The sequence below is a fragment of the Pseudochaenichthys georgianus genome, chromosome 11 (assembly GCF_902827115.2).
Source record: "Pseudochaenichthys georgianus chromosome 11, fPseGeo1.2, whole genome shotgun sequence".
Lineage (NCBI taxonomy): Eukaryota > Metazoa > Chordata > Actinopteri > Perciformes > Channichthyidae > Pseudochaenichthys > Pseudochaenichthys georgianus.
In genome coordinates, this window is record NC_047513.1 from 16,495,492 (window position 1) to 16,516,324 (window position 20,833).

Sequence of the window (20,833 nt, forward strand, 5' to 3'; positions counted from 1 at the left end):
TTATTTAATACATTTACAACATAAATATATCATAACACGAGGGGCTAAACCTGTAAACGTTTTCTTTTTACATCAAAGCTTTATTTCAGAAATATCTTCCAGCCAATTTGTAAAAACAGGTATTTTCTATGAGATACACATACAAGCTACATCACAGCTTAATAGGAGTATTATTATTTAAAAGATTTGCAGCTAGAAAGCAAATAATACAATTATATTACTGTAAGCCAGCAACCGTTTTTGTTACTCAGAAAAGCATTTTGTAGTCACCTTAAATAATATACCACACTGAATTACGAATGGTTTGACAACACAGTTCATGGTCTTTATGCACAATTTGGAGAGGCTTTAACATAAGTGCATTGGCATTGGAAAAACTGGCCATTACAAGAGTCGATAAGAAATGCACTGAGATAATGATATCACGTGTGTTTAATGACCTTCAGGTCAGGTGACAGAAGGCATCTGTTCTGTGTACAGCTATGAAATCATCATAATGAAATAACCTGTTCCCTCGTTCCCATTCATCCGTCATCTACTTTTCATAGATAACCATATCTCTCGAGCAAAGGTCTTTTTGTAACATTGCAGGAACCAGGAAGTGGAAATGTGACCCTCGCACATAGAAGTCATATAATCCTTCTGTTTCAAAAGCAGCACAGAAAGAGATGCTGTGCTCATATGGAAACCACATTTAACGAGCATCAGCGTGTGCAGACCTGCCGGCACCTTACAGCCTCTGGTTATTGTACCGATAAAATATTAATCAACCGTGCAGTTCTTTCCATCCACCGCACAAGCCCGACATACAATTTAAAAACTCCAGCACACAACAGTTAGAGCAAATTTCCCAGGTGTTCACTTACTGTATACGGAGGAGTGGGCAGGGAGATTTTGGAGATAACCTTAAGAAGGTGACCCTTAGTCCTGTGGTTGACATGGGAAATGTGGGTATGTACCACCACAGCATTTCTCTCATTCAAGGTGCTGCATATTGGGAAAGGTCGGGGAAGGGGTACACGAGATTCCACCTCGTAAACATCCTGGTCCTCCCCTTCCATCCACGTGCTGCTCTGGATGCCTGAGTTCCAGTACGAGCGGTAGGAATCCATGGTAAAATAGTGATAGATGTACTGAAAGCTTAAATCGTATGTCCTTTTCTGGGGTGATCAAAACTGATTTCCATTTGTTGTGATCCTTCAGGCTCACCTGCTCAACCACAAATGAGAATGAAGTCCAGAGGGGGATGAAGCAGTGAGCAACGTTGTGGATAGCTCCAAGCAACAGTTCCTATGCGTTTACCACACACACAAGAGGAGTAAACAACAATTGGAGAGGTTGACATTCACGTCATCTTAATCACATGATGTCTGACGGCGGTAGAACAAGTTCCCAGGTAGATATTGAGAGATCATCTTGTGTGAGTTTTTAAAAAGGTCCCTACAAAAAGTGTCATCCTCGACAGTGACAGGGCGTCCCATCCTGGTCTGGTTTTTTAAAAGGCATTCCTGAACACGTCCACAGGAGCTTTGTAAACAAAAAGGCAAGCATTACTTCTCTTCCGGTCCTCTTGAAAGATCCCTCTGAATATCTCTGCTCTCTCTGACCTTATTTCTTCAGAGTGAAACCATCATGCCGCTCGGTGAAGCTCACACCCCCCCCCCTGTCCGCTCCAGCGTGTTCTTCCCTCTCTCTGCTCTCTCTTTCTCTCTGGGGATTCATTAACAATATGATGACTCCGTAGCAACCCCGACCTGCCGGGAAGCCTCCCAGGGGCCCCTTTTTAATCGTTTAGTCTGAGCGGCAACCGGCTGAGAGTGAAATGACAGCGCTCCGATCTTAAGTCTTTCACTCACTTCCTTGTAGGATGGCTGTTATTCTTCCTCCACGCATGCTCCCGTGCTCACGCTATGTTATTACTCACTGAATCTGGATCTCTCTGTCCCGTCAGGCGAGCTTCCCTAACCCGAGGCAGCCTACTGTCACTACTGTTACACTCACTTTGCCTCCATTTACCCATGAGCTTTACAAAAAGATGAAACTTCCAGGGCAGTTTTCCGCACTCAGACGAGAGGCTTTTCCTTCCACTTCCTATATTAATCGCAGACAGCGGGACACTGTTCAGCAGAAGTGGGAGAGAAGCAGGTGTGGCTTCCGTCATTAGAGCCAGAGGGTCAGGTAGATTTGCAAGTAGATCACAGGCTCTCCACATACACACAGATAACCCACAGACAACACACGCCTATCCCACTAAAAGTTGTCAAACTGGATTCCCTCCTAACGTAGTCAGAGAAAATACAATTAGGGCATTCTGAAAACTCTGCCTCTCGGTCCTAGCTCCCGTCTCTGTTCGGCATGCCGACCGTCATAGTGACTGCACACTAACAATTTCCACGTCTCACCGGCAGATAATGGGAGTGAACAATTAGAAAGCAAACACCTTCCTCAGGCAAATTATTGACAGCAGTACTCTTACAAAGATACTTAACATTCCTGACCGGCTTGTGACATTAATCTAAGTTCAAGATGCTGACGCCGAGGCAAGACGTGACGAGACGGCCCGCTCAGACAAGAGTAATGAGTATCCGATCGATAGCAGCAAATCATTGAACAGACCATTAAGAAGCTTTGTTGATGATTACACGTGTATTGTGCTGTTAATGTTGTGTTCTTGGAGGAGATGTAAACAGCCTGAGTAATCTGCTTGTACAATCTAAAGTGGGTCTTTAATTGGGCTGTAACTAACAATTATTTTCATTTATTTCAATATTTCTTGGGTAATTTATTCAAATTAAAATACTAAATGTCAGAATAGTGAACATTTTTATAATTTCACCAAACCCACGTGGGTTATATTACATTTTTGTTATACTTTTTTATAAATACGATTGCTTCTTTGAAGTAGAAGAAAACAGCAAATATTTACATTTCTTAAAGCTGCTCAAGTGACATTTCTGGCTTTTTTGGGCTGAAAAGAATTTAAATGTGTTGCAGATTTATAATTTCACCATTGAAGCTCCATTTCAAAGGACAATATCAAACTTATGATAGTGGAGCAAACCAATATTTGGTTTATGATACTGAGGAACACAGAGAAAATACAATCAGGTTTACAAAATGACAAACGAGATGATCCATATTCAGATCATTCTCAGTTCCGTGTTAAAAGTGTTTTAAATGTACAACCGCCAAGATGAGAAATGTTCTTAAAACGGTTGTAACCACAAAATAGCCTTCAAACGAATCAATAAATAACATTTAACGAACAGCCACTCTGCGGTATAGATGAACGCTGAAACAACAGTGATGCTCGGCCTGAAATGTCTTTAAAGCTATTTTTAGATCGGCAAGATAAAACCCATCTCAGCGTGAGTAACGCATGCGTTTCAGCCAGCGGGAAGATGTGTTGTGCAGTCAGTTACTGTAACACATTCAATGGCCTAGTTAAAGCGCCGTCTCTGTGCTGGGCTGACACTGGACACAGCCCGAGGAGGGGGGGGGGTTGCTCTGTCCACTACCGCCTAGGATAGGCTGATCACACAGACAAAAGCTCAGTGTAAATACAGCTCGTATCTATAGGCAACCACTGAGAATGAGGCAGCTCTTTTGTGTGCGCTTTCTAGACTGGCCAACTTTTTTGCCGGCCACATTCTGCAATCTCATCCCCATTATGCTTCCATGAACAGGCGTAGAAACCCACAGAGGGGGTTAACAGCGTCGAGTGGGGGTATTCAACTGTTTTGACAAAGCCTAAACGTGTCACTGGAGCTTTCGGCACAAACGCACAAAGACCCCATTTCATTCACAAAGGACTTTAACTACTTTATTATGAGAGTAGTGAAAGTTGGCATCAAATGTTTGTTGATTGTTATGTTGATTTAGTCCTTCTTTGATTGTATTACATAACTCTAAGTAACTGCTTACTTGTGATGATTTAAATAAGCAGCATTTCGTTTTTTTAAGGAATAGCTTTTATTTTGGGAACCATGCCTAGATGCTTTTTTTCCAGAAAGTTAGATGAAGAGATTGATACTGCTAAGCGGTTACAGTGTATGCCAAATTAACATCCTGGGTGAGAGTCCAGGCATGGGTCCTTTGTTTTGTGTCACACCCCCTCTCTCCCCCTCTCTCTACACTGTCAAACAAGGGCAAAGAAGTTTGTACCTCGTTGGTAGTGTCGGTGATGGCCATCAACATCTTCTCCAGAGCCGTCTGCAGTCGGCTGCTGATGCCCATCAGACACTCCTCGTTCTCCAGCTGAGTCCCCGCCCCCAGCAGCAGGCTTTCCATCATCTGCTGAGACACCTCCAGACCTTCGTGAGCCTCGGCATCACCGGACCACACGGTCACATCGCCAGTCGCTGTCCCGCTCTCCTGGCAACCCTCTGCAGAGGAACAGCAAGCAGAAACACATCACCATAAAACGGATGTTTGATACATTTTCAACAAATTAACAGTTCTAAGATATTGTGCGACTATTAAGGCTCCACCGATTTTTACAATCAACACAAAGATTGTTGCAGACTATTAAGAGAAACGATTAAACACCACCACAGACTTTCCACTAGTCTGACATATTATACATCAAACGATTATTGATAATGAAAAAAACCTACTTATTGCTTAGGTAATAAGTAGTTTACAACTTCTATCAGAAGCTTCCAGATGTTTTATACTGCTATAGCTTAAGACAACAACAAAATATTATGAGAAGATAATCAGCACATTGAATGAAGAACATTAAAGCTGTCGTGAAAAAATGAATTGCTTTAAGGCTAGGTGAACGACAAGTGCAACCTTAAACCCTAACCAGGAAGCAAAGCATTGCTAAATATGTAACCATAATAAGAGAGTAGTAGCGTATATAAACCGGTTCAAATTAGTTCATGAGTTACATAGCGTAATCTACATTTAATTATTGTACTTTGTAACATTCTCAGGTGGCATTTACTTTACTTTTTATTCATTTTATAACCATCACAATGTTTTCAAACACACTTTTGATTTTCTCTAAAAGATTATTTTCCCCACAAAATAAATATCAGATAATATAAGTACAGAAGTCTCATGAAAGACTTGGAGTCAATATGATGATTAGAGTAAGCATGAGACTTTTTTTTCTTTGACTAACTGTTATTTTCATTTGATCATGTTGACAAGAGTACACATGCACACACACACTGAGGGTGTTTTTTGATCATAGTATCCAGGTGTGGTGAAGAAAGTCAAGGTGCAGTGTTTTGCACCTTGACTACATGATGCTTCTGCAAGGAGGTTAGTTTAAACAGTCAGGGCTGCCAGCAACACTCTGAATGTGCTAAAAGTTACATTTAGAATCACAATGAAACTCTAGAAGTCCACATAAGAAGACATTTCATGTCCTACTTGCGTCATCAGGACATAATAAATGCAAACTGATTCGAAACATGATGAAATGCAACAATGCAAACGCAATTGTAGATTCGATGGTGTAAAACTGCAAAGACATGTTTTAAATTTCCGATACTGAGTTGCTGTATAGTAAACGCACACTTCACCGTTATCCTAGGACTTTTCTTTTCCCTTTGTTTGTTTACTCATTTACAAATCTCCCTCCCAGCTAACTACTAACTACTGAACCAACATGTTTGAGAGGATGAGCAGTTGAGCCTGCTGCCCAAACACAAGCACCATCATTTAAACTATTCCATGGACCTGATGTTACTTGCCTGCAGCGTATGGTCTACCAGGCTCAGTGTTAACTCTCTGCCAGGTCTCTCTCAGTGTGGTGGAGAGGGGGGGTGCAGCCTGCTGCCCTCCGCTGGAAGCCTCATGCAGACTCTGCATGTGGAGGCCCATCGTTTCCTCCGCTGCTGCCGTGGTCTTCAGGACGTCAACCAGAACCTGACAGAGTTTCTCATTGGCCTTACGCAGGACGATTCTGAAAGCAAAAACAATTATATTAAAAACAATGGCAGTAGAAGAGATTCTTTTAAATGATCTGCAGTTATTGAAAAACTAAAGTCAGTCAGTTAAAAGCTTAGCAATTAACGACAAATGTTTATTTAAACACAGGCAAAAACATGCAACCAATTATTACAAAGGACCAACTCACAGTTAAAAAGCTTTACAATGTTTCTCCATTGTGGAGCATCTCGGTTCATTAAGTTGTATAATAATGGAAGAATGTGAACACAGTTCCCATCACTACCTTTCAGTGGACTCTCCATCCTCCTGTGAGGACAGTTTGCCTCCCCCAGCCTGCTTCACTCCCGGAAAGCCTGAATCTCCATCTTCCTCAGCTTCTTCTTGTCCATCCTCTTTCTTCTTTAGAGCCTGGACCGGCAGGAGAGAGAGCACAGACAGCAGCCCCGTCATTACGGAGATGCGTTGTGATGAACAGACTCCTGAAAACTCTGGACAGAGAACGGTAGTCTGGCTGTATGTGCAGCCATTAGGAAAATTACATTCAAATAAGGCGCAGCGCGGGGCATGTAGACACACTGGCCTTTTTACAAGGACACACACAAACACACAGGGGCACTTCTAAGTCCCTTGGAGCCGAGAGGAAACACTACTATCTTTGTGCAGCTATGGCAACAGGTGCACCTGAGGCACAGTGACTAGCAGGGGCGATAGCTCCATCTTCTGAAAGATCAGCGGAAATGCAGCTCCAGTTACATGAGAGCATGTAGTGAATGACACTCACAGATTAGAAACATGAAATACCTCTAAACAGGCCTCCTAAACATCAAATGAAAAAGGACCCAACACACAAAGGTTTGAGACAGGGATTGAGGTTAATAACTGTGAGAAGACTGACTGTTTATAATGAGAATGAGCAGGCTTTACAGAAGCCAACAGCTAAAATAATCAAAAATAAATGGGTTTGTTTGGCCTAAATCTTAGTTACGAACAATTGATGACGTTTGGGATGAAAGTCCTCATATAAACATGTGTAGCTTATTTGTATTTATTAAAATGTTTCTTTAGGATTAGTTTCAGAACTTGTATTCTAATTCCTTAGCTTGGTTTGTCATACTTAAACATAATTGTTGTACACATTTACACATTACTTTATGTTCGAGTAGTCTTAAGAAATGATTAATGTTCATTTTATTTTCAATGAATTCACCTTAATCTTATTGATAGATTAATGAGAGGGGAACATATTAATGTGGGTAAACATCTAAATCAAGTGTTTTCAAAGAACATACAGAGATATTTCCTCATTAAACTAATCCGAGCCAATTATTGAGGCTTAAGAACTTTCTTTGACTAAATGATCCTTACTGAATGTCACTGAGTGCATGCAACTCAGCTCACACAGAGCAGGGAACCCGACAGCCACTGCTATCACACAGTTAAAGCTTAATCATGCAATACATGGTTCGTGAAAGCCTAACAGGCATTGGGATAAGCTCTTCAAGGAATGAGCAGAGTTTCAAAAAGAATCCCAAAGCAACTCGAGGAAACCAGTGCATGCAGAGCAGAAAGAAAACTAAGTGTTTATAATCAAAAATGTGGAATGTCTTCATTTACAGGAGTGGACAAACAACTCTGAATACTCATTGTCCTCATATCTTGGTTAAAAAAACGGTATAAATACATATCGTTTCATCAGTAATAACTTAGGTAAGTAAGGTTTACTGTTTAGAAGAGTTACAGAATAAGGATGTTGTACCCTTTTCACAGAGAAGGTAAGTGTGTGTGTGTGTGTGTGTGTGTGTGTGTGTGTGTGTGTGTGTGTGTGTGTGTGTGTGTGTGTGTGTGTGTGTGTGTGTGTGTGTGTGTGTGTGTGTGTGTGTGTGTGTGTGTGTGTGTGTGTGTGTGTGTGTGTGTGTGTGTGTGTGCGTGCGTGCGTGTACAATCTAGGTGAAAAGGTTCAATTAAAAAAGGTAAATAAAAGCACAAAACCTCCTTGGTACCACAGGTGCCAAAATATCAACAATACCTGGCTCTACACGTGTTGCTGCAGAGCGTCATACTTTTATCTCGGCTCATAACAAATTAAACTTAGATTGTAACCTTCAGTCAATGATTTAATCAACGCAAATTCAATGCAAGCAGTTAAAAAAGCAGTTAATACGAATATTTATGTTAGTTCAAGCTTATATAATCCATGATGGAGTAATCAATGCAACACCTGCATTGCGACAAAGTGCCTCTAAAAAGGAACCACACAGCAGTAATGAATCAGACGGAGGTTATTCGTTATGGGCTGGCAAATCAACACATTGCGTGAAAGCTCGGTTAGTGACACCGACCTGCTCAGCTGCCGATTCAGTTTTCCGCAGCTCCTCCTTTAATTGTCTGATCTCTGCATTCCTGTCCTCCAGCTCTCTCTCCAGTCTCTCCTTCTCCACTTCCTCCAGCCCGGCTCCGGGGGTGAGAGGAGCTCCGGCCGTCATCTGCTCCTCGTTCTCCTCCACCTCCTCTGTGGCGGACTGCGTCTGCATGGAGGCGCTCCTCTGGCAGGCACGCTTGTTGATTCGAGCCAGCTCAATCTTCTGTGCAAACTCCACGGACATCTGAACTATGGCCTGTCAGAGATATGGAGAGAGGTCTTAGGACTCTTTCTGATGTAGAGACAAAGAGATCTACAGCAGGAGTGCTGATACAGTGTTATTAACTATTCTGGGATCAGATGTTGCATACCAATGAAAATACTAAGTCCTGTGACTTCCTCGAGTCATCCTTAATGTACATTTAACTCTTCATGTTCACAAATGTTTCTATTGGTTGATGTTATTTAAAAAAAAAAATGACATTTAAAATAAACAAAAATATGTCTAGGCTGCAACTAACAATAATTCCCAATATTGATTATATTGTTGATTATCTCCTTCATTAATGGACACATTTTTAGGTTTATAGAACATCAGACAAAAGTGAGAGTTTATTGTTGACATCATGTTTTGTTTTGTCTGAACTGATATAAAAATAAAACCAGCAAAATGTCGGCATTTCTAGAAAACATGGCAGTTTATTTTGGTAAATCAATGATTGATTAATCTATTACTCATCTAAACCCCAACTGTTATCAAATGTAATGCAAACGTAATGCAATTGTCATCTGCTACAAGCTTTTTGTAAACTGACTAGACACACTAGGCTTTGATGTAATACAAGATGTATGGTCACTCACCTTGGCTACTTCCTCCTCCACTCTCTCCCAGTGTTGTCGGTCTTCCAGCCCGGCCGCCCCGAGGCTCTCACTGGAGCTCCCAGCTCCGTTTATACCGTTGAAATCGTTCCCTCCTCTCGCCTCCGTTTCCCTCTCCTTGTCTTTCTCTTCTCTCAGTCTCTCCAGCTCTCTGTTGTGCTGCTCTTTGAGAGCTGCTACTTCTTGGACATACTTGTGGTAGAGAGCTTTCTTCAGCGCCTGCAGCTGTGCTGTCAGGCCTGCAGACCCGACAGGCCAGCGCAGCTCCACACCTCCCTCCGACACTTCCCCCCCACACAGGTCCTGGGAATTGTGAGGAAAAGTAAGTTAGAGAAGCTAATTACAAATGAAATCTAACGTAGCAGATAGCAGCAGCTGCAGTGTGTTCAAAAAAGGCAGATAACAAAATATGGACAGCAAAAGATCCCTAAAGGCTGATACAGAAATACACGTGTCCTCTTCCCTGTTGCTAACCCCACCCGCATTTAGACCACTATTAAAACACCGCTTTGTTCTCTCTACCCCCCAGGATGGTTACGCGATAAAGAGATGTCTTGCATCCCATTTCAGGCAGCCACATTTCCCCAAACACAGCACCACTCTGTCTGGTGATGAATCCCTTTTTTGTCTGTTTAGCACTCGCCTCGGGCTTAACATCTCCAATCCAAATGCCTTAAAGTGCATCATGCGCAATTTCTTTCAGTTTCTCTCGTGCTCTCGCTCTTCCTGTCAATCTTTTTTCTCCTATCTTGGTGACTGATCTCTGCAGCGACACGCGAGCTGTGGGAACTTTGAGGTTGGATAGAGGGAAGACCAACTAAACCACGATGGAAGTTGGAGTGACGTGAGCGAGAGAGATGGCTTAAATAGAGCGCAAAGCAGAGTCCTCCGTTCATTCAGCAGCAGACACTACAGTACGTCGGATTGGTTCAGGAGTGATACGCTAAAACGGCAAGTTATGTAACGTCCAACCGTTTCAATCGTTAAGATATAGGGCCACTCATGATCCTGCTTCTGGAACATAGCTGGGGAATTTAGAGCATGTTTTAGCCTAAAGGCAGCAACTGCCCCCTCACACCCAGCATGACTGTCATAGCGTCTTAATGCATGTTCACTTATCAGCTCGTAGTAAGATGTGATGCATGTGACATGGGACAGTCAGATGAGGGCAAAATGTAGAAGCCAAACCTTTAGCTCATCTCCGTGCTCCTCCATCCTCTCTGAGCTGAAGTCTGGAGCACTGAGGGCAGAAAGACAAAACAAGAAGTCAAAATTCATTGATCTGCAACCTTCGATAATAAAAAATATATATTTTTCTTTAAAGTCAATTGCCTAGTAGTGCTTAGATATACATATAAATGTACACTTTTTAAATGTTCCCATAAAAAAACATGTTTACCATTAAACATTTAGGTCTAAATATTCCTGTGTGACACAACAACAAATATTAAATATAAATGTAAATGACATAAAAGAAACAGAAACAGAAGTGATTACAGAACTTGGATTGCCGGTAATGAATATTTTGTAATTAATCTGCTGATTATTTTCTCAATCAATGGAAACAAAACTATAAAATCCTATTATAAATTGTATTATAGCTTCCTATAGTCCAGGCGTCTTTCAATTCCTTGTTGTGACCTACACTATAAAATCCGAAAGATGTTCAGTTTACTGTTTTGGTTTTCTCTTTTTTAAATGAATGAGAACATCTCTACTGGATTCTCATAAAAGTTGCAACGTGATTTTCTCACAACTCATTGATTATTTGTTTGAGCTCTAGACATTACATATACAGTGCCCTTGACTACATCAATAATGTACTGTATACTACAAATAATGTAAATGATTAAATTGTATATTGTTATGTTTGTTTAGAAATAATGAGCTTTTAACATGGCAGTAAGTCCCTGCCCTCCACTGTTTGATTTCATATCTGAAATCAAACAGTGGAGGGCAGCAACATCTCAGTTTTCATGGCGACTGCAGGACTGCTTCTTTGTATCTATGAGGAAGAGCTTACCCACAGTAATATGGCTTCGTTTGAAAACATATAAGATATCATCTGTGCATTAGACATGGGCTTCCAAAAGACAACATACTTGAGCTGAGTAAAAAAGTATATTCTGTAATACCATCCCAAATGCAGTCATTGCATATGAAATGTCCATTAGTGTTCCAATGTTTAACATTTATTTGTTAATAATATGTGGACGTATCTATATCTATGCACGTAGCGACTGCTGTACATTTACATTGCCTTGTCTGAATACATACAAATAATGTATCAGTGTTGACATTGTGTTTTCACAGTGTGTTCATCTGTGCTACGTTGTATCCATGAGGAAGAGTTTACCCACAGTCATATGGTTTGGAAATATAAACGTTATACATTTACCAGTTGGTCACAGTTATGACCTATTATTAAAAGGATTATAGTTCTATTTACCAGTTGGTCACAGTTATGACCTATTATTAAAAGGATTATAGTTCTATTTGTAGAGCTTAAGTGCGTCAAAAACCTCATCATTCAACACACTGAGTGATGCCTGCTTAAAAAAAGTCACATTCATTTGGTTATCCACACAGCACATGCCTCAGGAAGCCATTTGCAGTGGCTGAAATGTTCTTTCATATGTCAAGAGATATTAAGTTAATATTTAGAGAAGGTCTCATAATGTTGAGAATTATCTTTATAATGACTGGATCATTTATATTAATCTTCAGATTGGCTTCCATAAGACAAGCTACTTGAGCTTATTCAAAAGTATATTCTCTTGTTCTGTAATAACATCCCAAATGCAGTCATTGTATATCAAATCCCCATTAGGGTTTCCTATTTCTTAATAATATGTGGACGTATCATTAGCTACTGTATGCAAGGAGTGACTGCTGTACATTAACATTGCCTTGTCTGAATACATAAGATTAATGTATCAGTGTTGGCATTGTGTTTTCCCAGTGTGTTCACCTGTGGGGTGTCTGCGTGCCGGAGACCTCCTGCAGGCGCTGCTGCAGCATGAAGAGCTCGGTGGCGTAGCGCTCCTCGCTCTCCGCAGCCTGCTGCTGGTAGTGAGCTCGGAGACGCTCCAGCTCCTGTCTGTGACTCTCCTCCAGCTGGAGCTGCTTCTGCTGATCCTCGGCCTTCAACCTCTGCACTTCCTGTACTGTGAGGGAGGTCGATGCTGCACCAGCTCGCTCCTCCAGATCTGAGAGAGAGAGAGAGAGAGAGAGAAACAGAGAGAGAGAGAGAGGAGGAAATGTGAAGTTCATTACGCCTCTACCGGAAAGCATAAAAGCTTTAAATCACTTGGATGAAACGTTAATGTTCTTTCTGGGAAAAATGGGTCACTGTAGTCACAAATAAGAGAATGTGATACAAAGTGAATGGATAAAAAGGCACAATGCAACAAAAAGTGTGCACCTCTTTGGAAAGAAGAGGAAAATCAGGTTAGCATTTTAATAAAAATATATAGATTGAAGCTTGGGCGCTTTGATAATTAATACAACTAGAAATCTGGCCCAAATAGCTGCTATTCACTCATTATCATCAGCATCAATGTATGCTTGAAACTCTTTAAAATGGCGCTAAATATAACTGGAATTACTTTATCTAACTGTGCTTAGGTAGAAATGTATTTTATTGAACAGATAGGAAACACGTCTTTTTTAGTAATGAAAACCTTAGTTCAGGTTATTATAAATTATGATTTGCTTGAATGATAGAAAATAGTCTGTTCTTTGCTCCATAATTGCGTGCCTCTGTTTTTCCCATCTGTGTTGGGACTCAGTGAGCTGACATTAGAGCGTGACATGCTTTCTTTTCCTTTTCGGCCACAGAGGAAAAGTCTATGTTTACCTTTCTTTGTGGAGGGGCTTGAGCCGGAAACTTGCCCACGCAGGTCAGAGATCTGCTTCTCGCTGCTGCTCTTCAGTTCATCGTATGCCACTTGCAGCCCCGTCATCTAGGAGACCGGCAGAGATGTTAGTGTGTTTCTGATAGCGCTGTTACCATCCGTGTTCCTCAAACGTGCTTACAATGTGTGCCAATCACATATAGTTATCTTTTTATATACAGATAGGAAGTAATACAGTACAATACATGAATCAATATGTGCCGACAGATCAAACTGCTTCTTTTTAATCTCACTGCCAATTACAATTCATAAATAAACAGAAACTGTTTGAGTGTAATCCAAACATTAAAAAATCGCACCCCCATTTCATTGGGGGAAAATCTCAGAAATCAAGCAATGGCATACATGCTGTATCTTTGAGAATACTTTTTGCTCATCTCAGAGAAAATCAACATACTAAAAACCTGCAAAGCATAAGGCTGTATTTTCGTATTGGGGCACAGTTTATGACTTCAGGAAGATGTGTGTTGTTACCTTGTTCCCTTCAGCTCTCAGCTGATCCTGGAGCTGTGACAGTCGATGATGCTCCTGCTCAATCCTCTCCCTCGCCTGCTGAAGACATCTGTAGAGCTCTATAGACGACAAAGCCATTTTAAACAATGTTTATTTTTAAAGATCACATATTTGAATTAAGGAATTGGATGATTTATAACATGGTTTTATTAAACAGATGAATTTAAAGCACTTGGTAGGTATAGAGCTAACTTAATATTCCACAGCGCACTGACAATATTTCTCAAGTACTTTATAATTGTACTTCTTCAAGAGAAAAATTACCTCTGGCCTCCTGAACAACGGAGGTGGATTCACTCGTTTCCGCTCTTTCCACTGAAGAGGGCGTCTGGCTTTCTGTAGCAACACTCTCCAAAAACTCTTCACCAAACATCTTCCCAAAACTCTGAACAGACAAAAAGGTGAACAGCTGTGGTAACCTGGCAACACATTAATAACATGTATTCACAAAACAATAGATCTACAAAACAAATTACCTTAATGATCTCACTGCATTCTTCTGACACAGCTTGTAACATGTTGTGGTATTTAAAGATCTTTGGCTCATCTGGAAAAACATAAAATATTTACATTTAAATCTTTAATATGGTTCACACACAGCCCAACAACACACACAGTACACAAACAAGTATAGATCCACCTGTGCTGATCCATCGTGAATGATAAATCAAAAGCACTGCCTTGCCACAAACAGAAACACACACAAAAGAGACCGTCTACACGACAGCTCACCCTCTCCGTTATCTCTCAGATCCTGCAGTTTCAGCTCCAGAGTGTGTGTGCGGTGCTCCGAGTCCTCCTGCTGCAGCTCGATCTGCGCGGCGTGGATCTGAGACAGGCTGAGGCGCTGGGCCTCCATCTGCAGCCGGCACTCCCCCTGAGCACAGGAAGACATCACATCAACACACAGAGGAACATGCCTTTCTTCTGCATACATGTTGTCATATTCCAGTGCTTGTTTTATTATTCCTCTAACTGTTTTAGTAGATACAAATGACACTTTTTGAAAAATATGCCTGGAACATTACACACAATTTGTAAAAAGCTAAATATAGATATAATTTACAATTCATTACTACCGGTAATTACATTTTTGCAGCGTGCTATATTAGTGGAGCTATATGATTAATTAACACAATTCCAACTTTAACAATCCTATTTTTATGACAGAGCAGCAGCACGAGCCATCTGTGTTCGGGTGAGAGGTCGGCTATTATCCCTTCTGTAACCGGGAACAAAAGGCAAACAGCGAGGCCTCTTCCTCTAATTATGCCTTAGCACAAATTCATTAGGGTTACAATTATGAAATTGTGATTCCGTTACCTTTGATGTCGGATGCTTTTTGTAGAGTGCACTCTACATTTTAATTAGGCTGTATTAACGCTTTGTCATGACACAATCCCATCCGTGCTACATCTGACACTGAAGTGGTGAGAGTCCTTTTCAAACCGGCAACAGCTCTGATGTTGCTGCTTAAAACTGGCAGAGAAGAGGCGCCTCGCAGACTGCAGCTGCATTATGATGTGCCGCTGCTACACATGCAGCAGCAACAAAAACACAGCCACTTTGGAGAACATTTTAAAAAGAGATATAACTAGAGAGGAAATCACTATAACCTGCAAAAGCTCATGCAACATGTATTGGGCCTCCTGCAAGAGCCACTCGTACAAATGGGTGATGTTTAGTACTTATGTACGCCTCGTTCTACAGGGTACACGCTCATATTTACATCATTATAGTGCCATCATTTCAATGAATTTTGACTGCGTATCACATAAATAATCTTTAATAAAATATGTTATTAAAATACACTCGAGGCAAAATTGATATTTCTGTTTCCCAAATGAGTTAGACTTAATTGTCATATGTTGGCACGACTAAGTTGTTGCCAGGGAATCTCTCACAGTGGCAGCTGCTTCAGGGCGCTGTCAAGGTTCACCCTCCATACACCAGACAGAGTTTCATCACCGACTGCTTTGATTCAGAAATGTTTTATTATTTGATGTCAAAACATTTCCTCTTCCTTTGTATCGCAGTTAGTCTCTGCTCTGATAACACTTAGTTGCTTTAAATCCTCTAAAGCTGCTTCGTACTTACTGTAGCTACATTTCTTTTATTCTTGTTTAAAGTTTAGCAAATATTAACCCTTTTTAGGATGAGATCAATAAAATGTGCTTGCGTGAAGCCCTCGAGTGTGTGCTGTAAGAGAAGCTTTTTATTGACCTTTACACCAAACGGTATGATGTTTCAAAGGGACAGTGACAAGCAAAGGGCAGGATGTGAGTTTAGGTGACATTTACATGCTCCGTAGTCTCTTGTTCTTCCTCTGCTTCCTGACTGACAGGCTCCGTGTGCGGACCCGCCCCATGTCTGCTCACCTACACAAGCAAGCAGAAGGAAATGCACTCTTACATTATATCCTCCAAAGAAATGCAGACAAAGATGACATTGATGGACAAAAGACAAGGTGAAGCACGATGGAACACTTCCTGAGGGGGAGCAGAAAATAAAGAAATCATTGTATAATCGAATGATCCAGTATATGGATAGAACTCTACATCGTCAATCTAAAGTTTGTCTTTATTTCGCTTTTCTTTCACATATCAGTCGTAATGTTTATCAAGTATAATAACTGCTTTTAAAGTTGATCTGTGTGAACAAAAATCCTCATTAAAAAAATAAGTCCCCTTTTTGATTGCATTGATAATGAAAAGTAAAATAAATTCCAATATTTCAAAACAAAGCACTTTATAAATGATTATTTTATTAATTTATTTGGAAACTATTGCCCTGCCGGTGTGAAAAATGGTGTTCAAAATCACACAATAGTCTTGTGAATAAAATGTCATTTCCACATTGCATTAAGCATTAGAGGCAAACATTACAACTAGTTTTAAAGACTTCATTGGAAACCGACAACTAACTGAGGATAGCTACTGCCAAATGTCTTTATTTTACAGCCATTACGTTATGCATTTAATTAAAAGGATACGTAGAAATTAAAGATCTATCTTTTTCCACTTGAAAAGACATCAGAAATGTCTGGAGCATTTGTAATGTTACAGGTGATAACAACAATATGAAACACATGACATGGCAGACCGACACTGTACTGTATCCTTTGTCTGGTGTAAATGAGATCTTGAAGTGACGCTGACACAGAAGTGACGGAGGTAAAATCAATTCTCACCTCGAAACCTTCCACTCCCTGCAGGACGGAAAGAAACTACAATGTACATCTTTTTTTCAATGTCAAATAATAGAACGCAGAATACCGAGGGTGACCGTTTTCTATTGTTTGGTTTTCAGATCTTTTTCGAAAGCAACAAAATATTCAGTTTGAGGAGAAGCCGAATGGAAGGATTACAAATATGGTATAGTATTCTTTTAAAAGTAGAAATGAGCAGAATATCGATGAAGTCCTGGCACTGTTGTGTGCAGGCTGAAATGTGTGCGCATGTTTTTTCTTCCCACAGTTGCACACAGCAAAGGTCTTGAACTGAATGGTTTGCATGAACTTAAACACATAAGGCTATCTTTATCACCACAGTATGACTGTGCTGCTGAATGCTACCTAGGAGAGCAAGGCTGCAGACACTCAGGCGGTCTGCAATCATGACCGTTAGTCACTGGAGGGAAAACATGTCAGAGCTGAAACCCCTCAGTCATACTCTCTTTTTGTGAGGGATTCATATGGCTATGAATGCTATTCCCACATCCTTGATGAAATATCACAGCATTAATTGTGAATGTGATGTCAGTTTGACCTATTCATCCTCTGTAGAGCTCACTTTCTGAAAAGCCTTTCACTCAAACATGTCATTTAGAAGAAGGCAGCGTTGCAGTGGAAGCATTTGAGTGCGTGCTTACCCGTGTGGTGCCTCCGTCTCCCTGATGTCCGTCAGCGGAGTCCTCTTTACCGGCCCTCTCTCGTGAACATGGCAACACCTGGCTCTCCATCGGAGGCTGCATCTCCTGCTCTGCAGCACTTGCACTTGTTGCTCCCTCTTCCTCCAACACTGCCTCCTCCTCCCCCTCCCTGTGCTTTTCTTCTCTGCAGTCTGCGCCGGCGCTTCCCAGTTTGCGCTCCTGCTTCGACTTCTGCCGTCTCTTGCGCCTGTTTGACCCTGAGGCGGTGGGCTTGAGCGGCAAGGATGTTCCCGCAACCTCCCCTACTGACTGGACCGCTGCTGGAGAAGGAGCCAGTGAGACGTTCTGGATCTCAAAGGTCTGCTTGGCGCCGTCTCTCTCGGATTCAGCTGCCCGTAAGAGAGCCTGAAGAGCTTTCGTCTCTTCTTGCATAGATTGAATCTTAAGATGATGATCCTCAGAAGACACTGGCTCATCAGCTTGCCCTGCATGATGGGGCTTAGCTTTCCCCTGCCCACTTGTTTGCTTTCTTATCATTTCCTTTCTCTTTTCTAGCTCTTTCCCCAGGTTTTCACTCTGCGCCATGACTTTCACATTTTCTTGTCTTACTTTGAGCAGATCTTTCTCCAGCTGTGTCACTTTGCTCGCTGTAAACACGAGTTTCTCTGTAACTTCGGAAAGCCGTGCAGCCAGGCTCTGCTTCTCACTCAAAGTAACATTAAGCTTCTCCATTAACTCGGTAGTATCTTTCTCTATTACAGCGTGTTCCCGTCTATCTGTATTCGCTGCGGCCCTTTTGCTGCTGCGACCCTTCAGCTCGCCAATCTGTGACTGAAGGCTGGAGATTTTAGCCTCAAACTCAAGTGTCTCCTTCAGAGTCCTCTCTTCTAGGTGCGTTTTCGCCTCAATAAGACATGTGTACTCCTCCTTCAGCTCCTGATAGTTTACCTCAAAATTCTTCTCGGCGAAAGAGAAAGTAGTCCTCTGTTTATCAATTTCCTCAGTAAACTGAACTACTTGTTGCCGTCTTTGATTATTCTCTGCTGTGAGTGTCTCCATTGTCAGATGTTTGGAGTCCAACTCTTCTTTCAAAGTGTGATTAGATTCTGTCAAAGTCTCTTTTTCCGATTCCTGATCTTTCCATTTGTTTTCCCAACAACGTTCCTTTTCTCTCGTTTGGTTTTCAAGCAGCTCCGTTTTCTTTAGCAATGACTGAATTTCATTTCCCATACGAACTCGTTCTTCTCCTCCCTTTCTCAGCTCCTCGATCTCTACCTGAAGTTCTTGGAGCTGCTGGACAAGCTTGTCTGCTTTGGAGCTGTGCAAAGCCATCTTCAGATCTTCCTTCAGTCCAAGGATTTGGTGGAAAAGCTCATCCCGCTCTGTGGCAAAACTTGACCTCTCTCTTCGTAACAGATGCAGTTCTTCTTCATAACCCTTGCGCAGGTCCTCCAGAGCTTTCTCGTGTTTGATAGCAGCTTCGTTGAGAAGGTTCTCCGTGTTTAGGAAGCCCTCCCTTTGCAAATCCTCCTTAAGCGTGGTGAGCTCTTCCTCATGGCTGAACAGAAGCTGAGTCCTCAGTCGCTCCAGCTCTGACTCCTGTGACTGGGCCATGCGGTCCAGCACAGCATCTTTCTCTCTCTCCAGCATATCCAACTTGATTTTGTAATTGGTTGTTTCCGATTCATGTTTTATTTCTGCCTCCTCAGCCGCTTCCTGAGCAGCATCCAGTTCGCTGTTAAGATTGTCGATTTGTTCCTGGAGGCGCTGCAGTTCACCTTGATGGCTTTCCTGAGAGATAAGGCTTTTGGAGACCTGCTCCACTTGTTCTTTAGCAGCACGTAGATCTAGGAGGAGACCCTCCACCTTGGCCTGCAGGTTGAGCTTCTCTTGGGTGACTCGGCTTAGCTCATGTCTGACGTTGTCTTGCATTGCTTGGGATTGCTGTAATGTCTTTTGAAGCTCACTAGTCTTAGCATTGAGTGTTTCCACCTCAATGCTAACAGTGGAGCTTTGAGACAGCTGTTGAGATTTCAGCAGCTCGAGCTCAGCGCGATGTCGCTCGACCATTTGCTCCACTTTCGCTGCATGCTGCAAATTAACCGCCTGCTTCATCTGGACTATTTGCTCGCCGTACATCTCATCCAGCTCTGCCCTGAGGATTTCGAGGTTCCTCGCATTCTCTTCCTGCATTTGTTGGATTGTGTCGCCCTCCGACAGGCTACCTTGGTGATTACGCTTCTGCAGATCTTCCACTGTGCCCATGAGCTGCATGATTTCATTAGATGCCATTCGCTCTTTCTGTCTGGAGGTTGCAAGTTCACCCTTACAGCTTTCTAACTCCACACGGTCTTTCTCCCATTCTAATTTACATCTCTCCATTTCGCTTTTACAGCTTTCTAACTCCACACGGTCTTTCTCCCATTCTAACTTACATCTCTCCATTTCGCTTTTACAGCTTTCTAACTCCACACGGTCTTTCTCCCATTCTAACTTACATCTCTCCATTTCGCTTTTACAGCTTTCTAACTCCACACGGTCTTTCTCCCATTCTAATTTACATCTCTCCATTTCGCTTTTACAGCTTTCTAGGCCTGCCTTGTTGTTCTCCGACTCATCCATGCATCCTTCAAACTCTGCCTCTTTTGCAGCCATTCGCTGTTTGAGGTCACACAGATGTTTTTCAGAGGACTCGAGCTCATCCTCGAGCTGGGTGAGAGAGTAGTCGCGTTCTGAAATGACTCGCTCGTGCTCTGCTATGATCAGGTCTTTCTCTGAAGGGCCTATAATATTGTCATCAGTAGTCCGTGCCACATGAACAAGTTCCTCTCTGAGCAGGGTCAGTGACCGCTCCTGCTCTGTGATTATTGCAGTTAATTCATTTTTCTCTTTCAGTGTTTGAGCAAAACACGTCTCTACCGTCCTTTTCTCTGTCAGCGACTGCTCCTGACTCGTAATAACTTTGTCTTGTTCAGCAATAAGCAGGTCCTTTTCATTTATCCTTTGTATGAATGATTCTTCTGATCTTCTCCCCAACTGCAAAGAAACAATTCTCATGTAAGCAGGGGCAACCTGGAGAACATACTGTGCAACAGCTTGGATTCACATTAGGCCTCTTACCGTCTCCATCTCACTGAGTTTGAGCTGGAGCTCCTCCAGCTGTGGCTGGTATTGCATGAGCTGCTGCCTGGCCTGCAGAAGATCAGCTGCTGTGCTGCTGTGGCTCGTGTTCCTCAGAGTCTCACCCGCCTGAAGCTGAGATTTTCCCATAAACAAATGTGTTTTTAATTAAAACATGGACTACAAGGAGTAGAACAAAAATAATAATAGTGTAATGACTTGTAGTGGCTAGGGAATATAGGACTGAATAGCTAATATAACATAGTAG

General features: G+C 41.9%; 1 protein-coding gene across 1 annotated transcript in view; it reads right to left on the bottom strand.

Moving 5' to 3' along the window:
• The window catches only part of akap9 (A kinase (PRKA) anchor protein 9), a 73,149-nt gene that overhangs the window by 26,490 nt on the left and 25,826 nt on the right, over nucleotides 1–20,833 (bottom strand). Inside the window, exons 9-22 of the mRNA XM_034094695.1 lie at nucleotides 17,446–19,796; nucleotides 15,876–15,953; nucleotides 14,308–14,452; nucleotides 14,052–14,122; nucleotides 13,840–13,960; nucleotides 13,537–13,634; nucleotides 13,005–13,110; nucleotides 12,117–12,354; nucleotides 10,334–10,385; nucleotides 9,128–9,448; nucleotides 8,247–8,522; nucleotides 6,191–6,315; nucleotides 5,709–5,920; nucleotides 4,165–4,385 (exon numbers count right to left, since the gene is read on the bottom strand). Coding sequence (XP_033950586.1) covers nucleotides 4,165–4,385; nucleotides 5,709–5,920; nucleotides 6,191–6,315; nucleotides 8,247–8,522; nucleotides 9,128–9,448; nucleotides 10,334–10,385; nucleotides 12,117–12,354; nucleotides 13,005–13,110; nucleotides 13,537–13,634; nucleotides 13,840–13,960; nucleotides 14,052–14,122; nucleotides 14,308–14,452; nucleotides 15,876–15,953; nucleotides 17,446–19,796 — 4,415 coding nt within the window. The remainder of the gene's footprint in view (nucleotides 1–4,164; nucleotides 4,386–5,708; nucleotides 5,921–6,190; nucleotides 6,316–8,246; nucleotides 8,523–9,127; nucleotides 9,449–10,333; nucleotides 10,386–12,116; nucleotides 12,355–13,004; nucleotides 13,111–13,536; nucleotides 13,635–13,839; nucleotides 13,961–14,051; nucleotides 14,123–14,307; nucleotides 14,453–15,875; nucleotides 15,954–17,445; nucleotides 19,797–20,833) is intronic.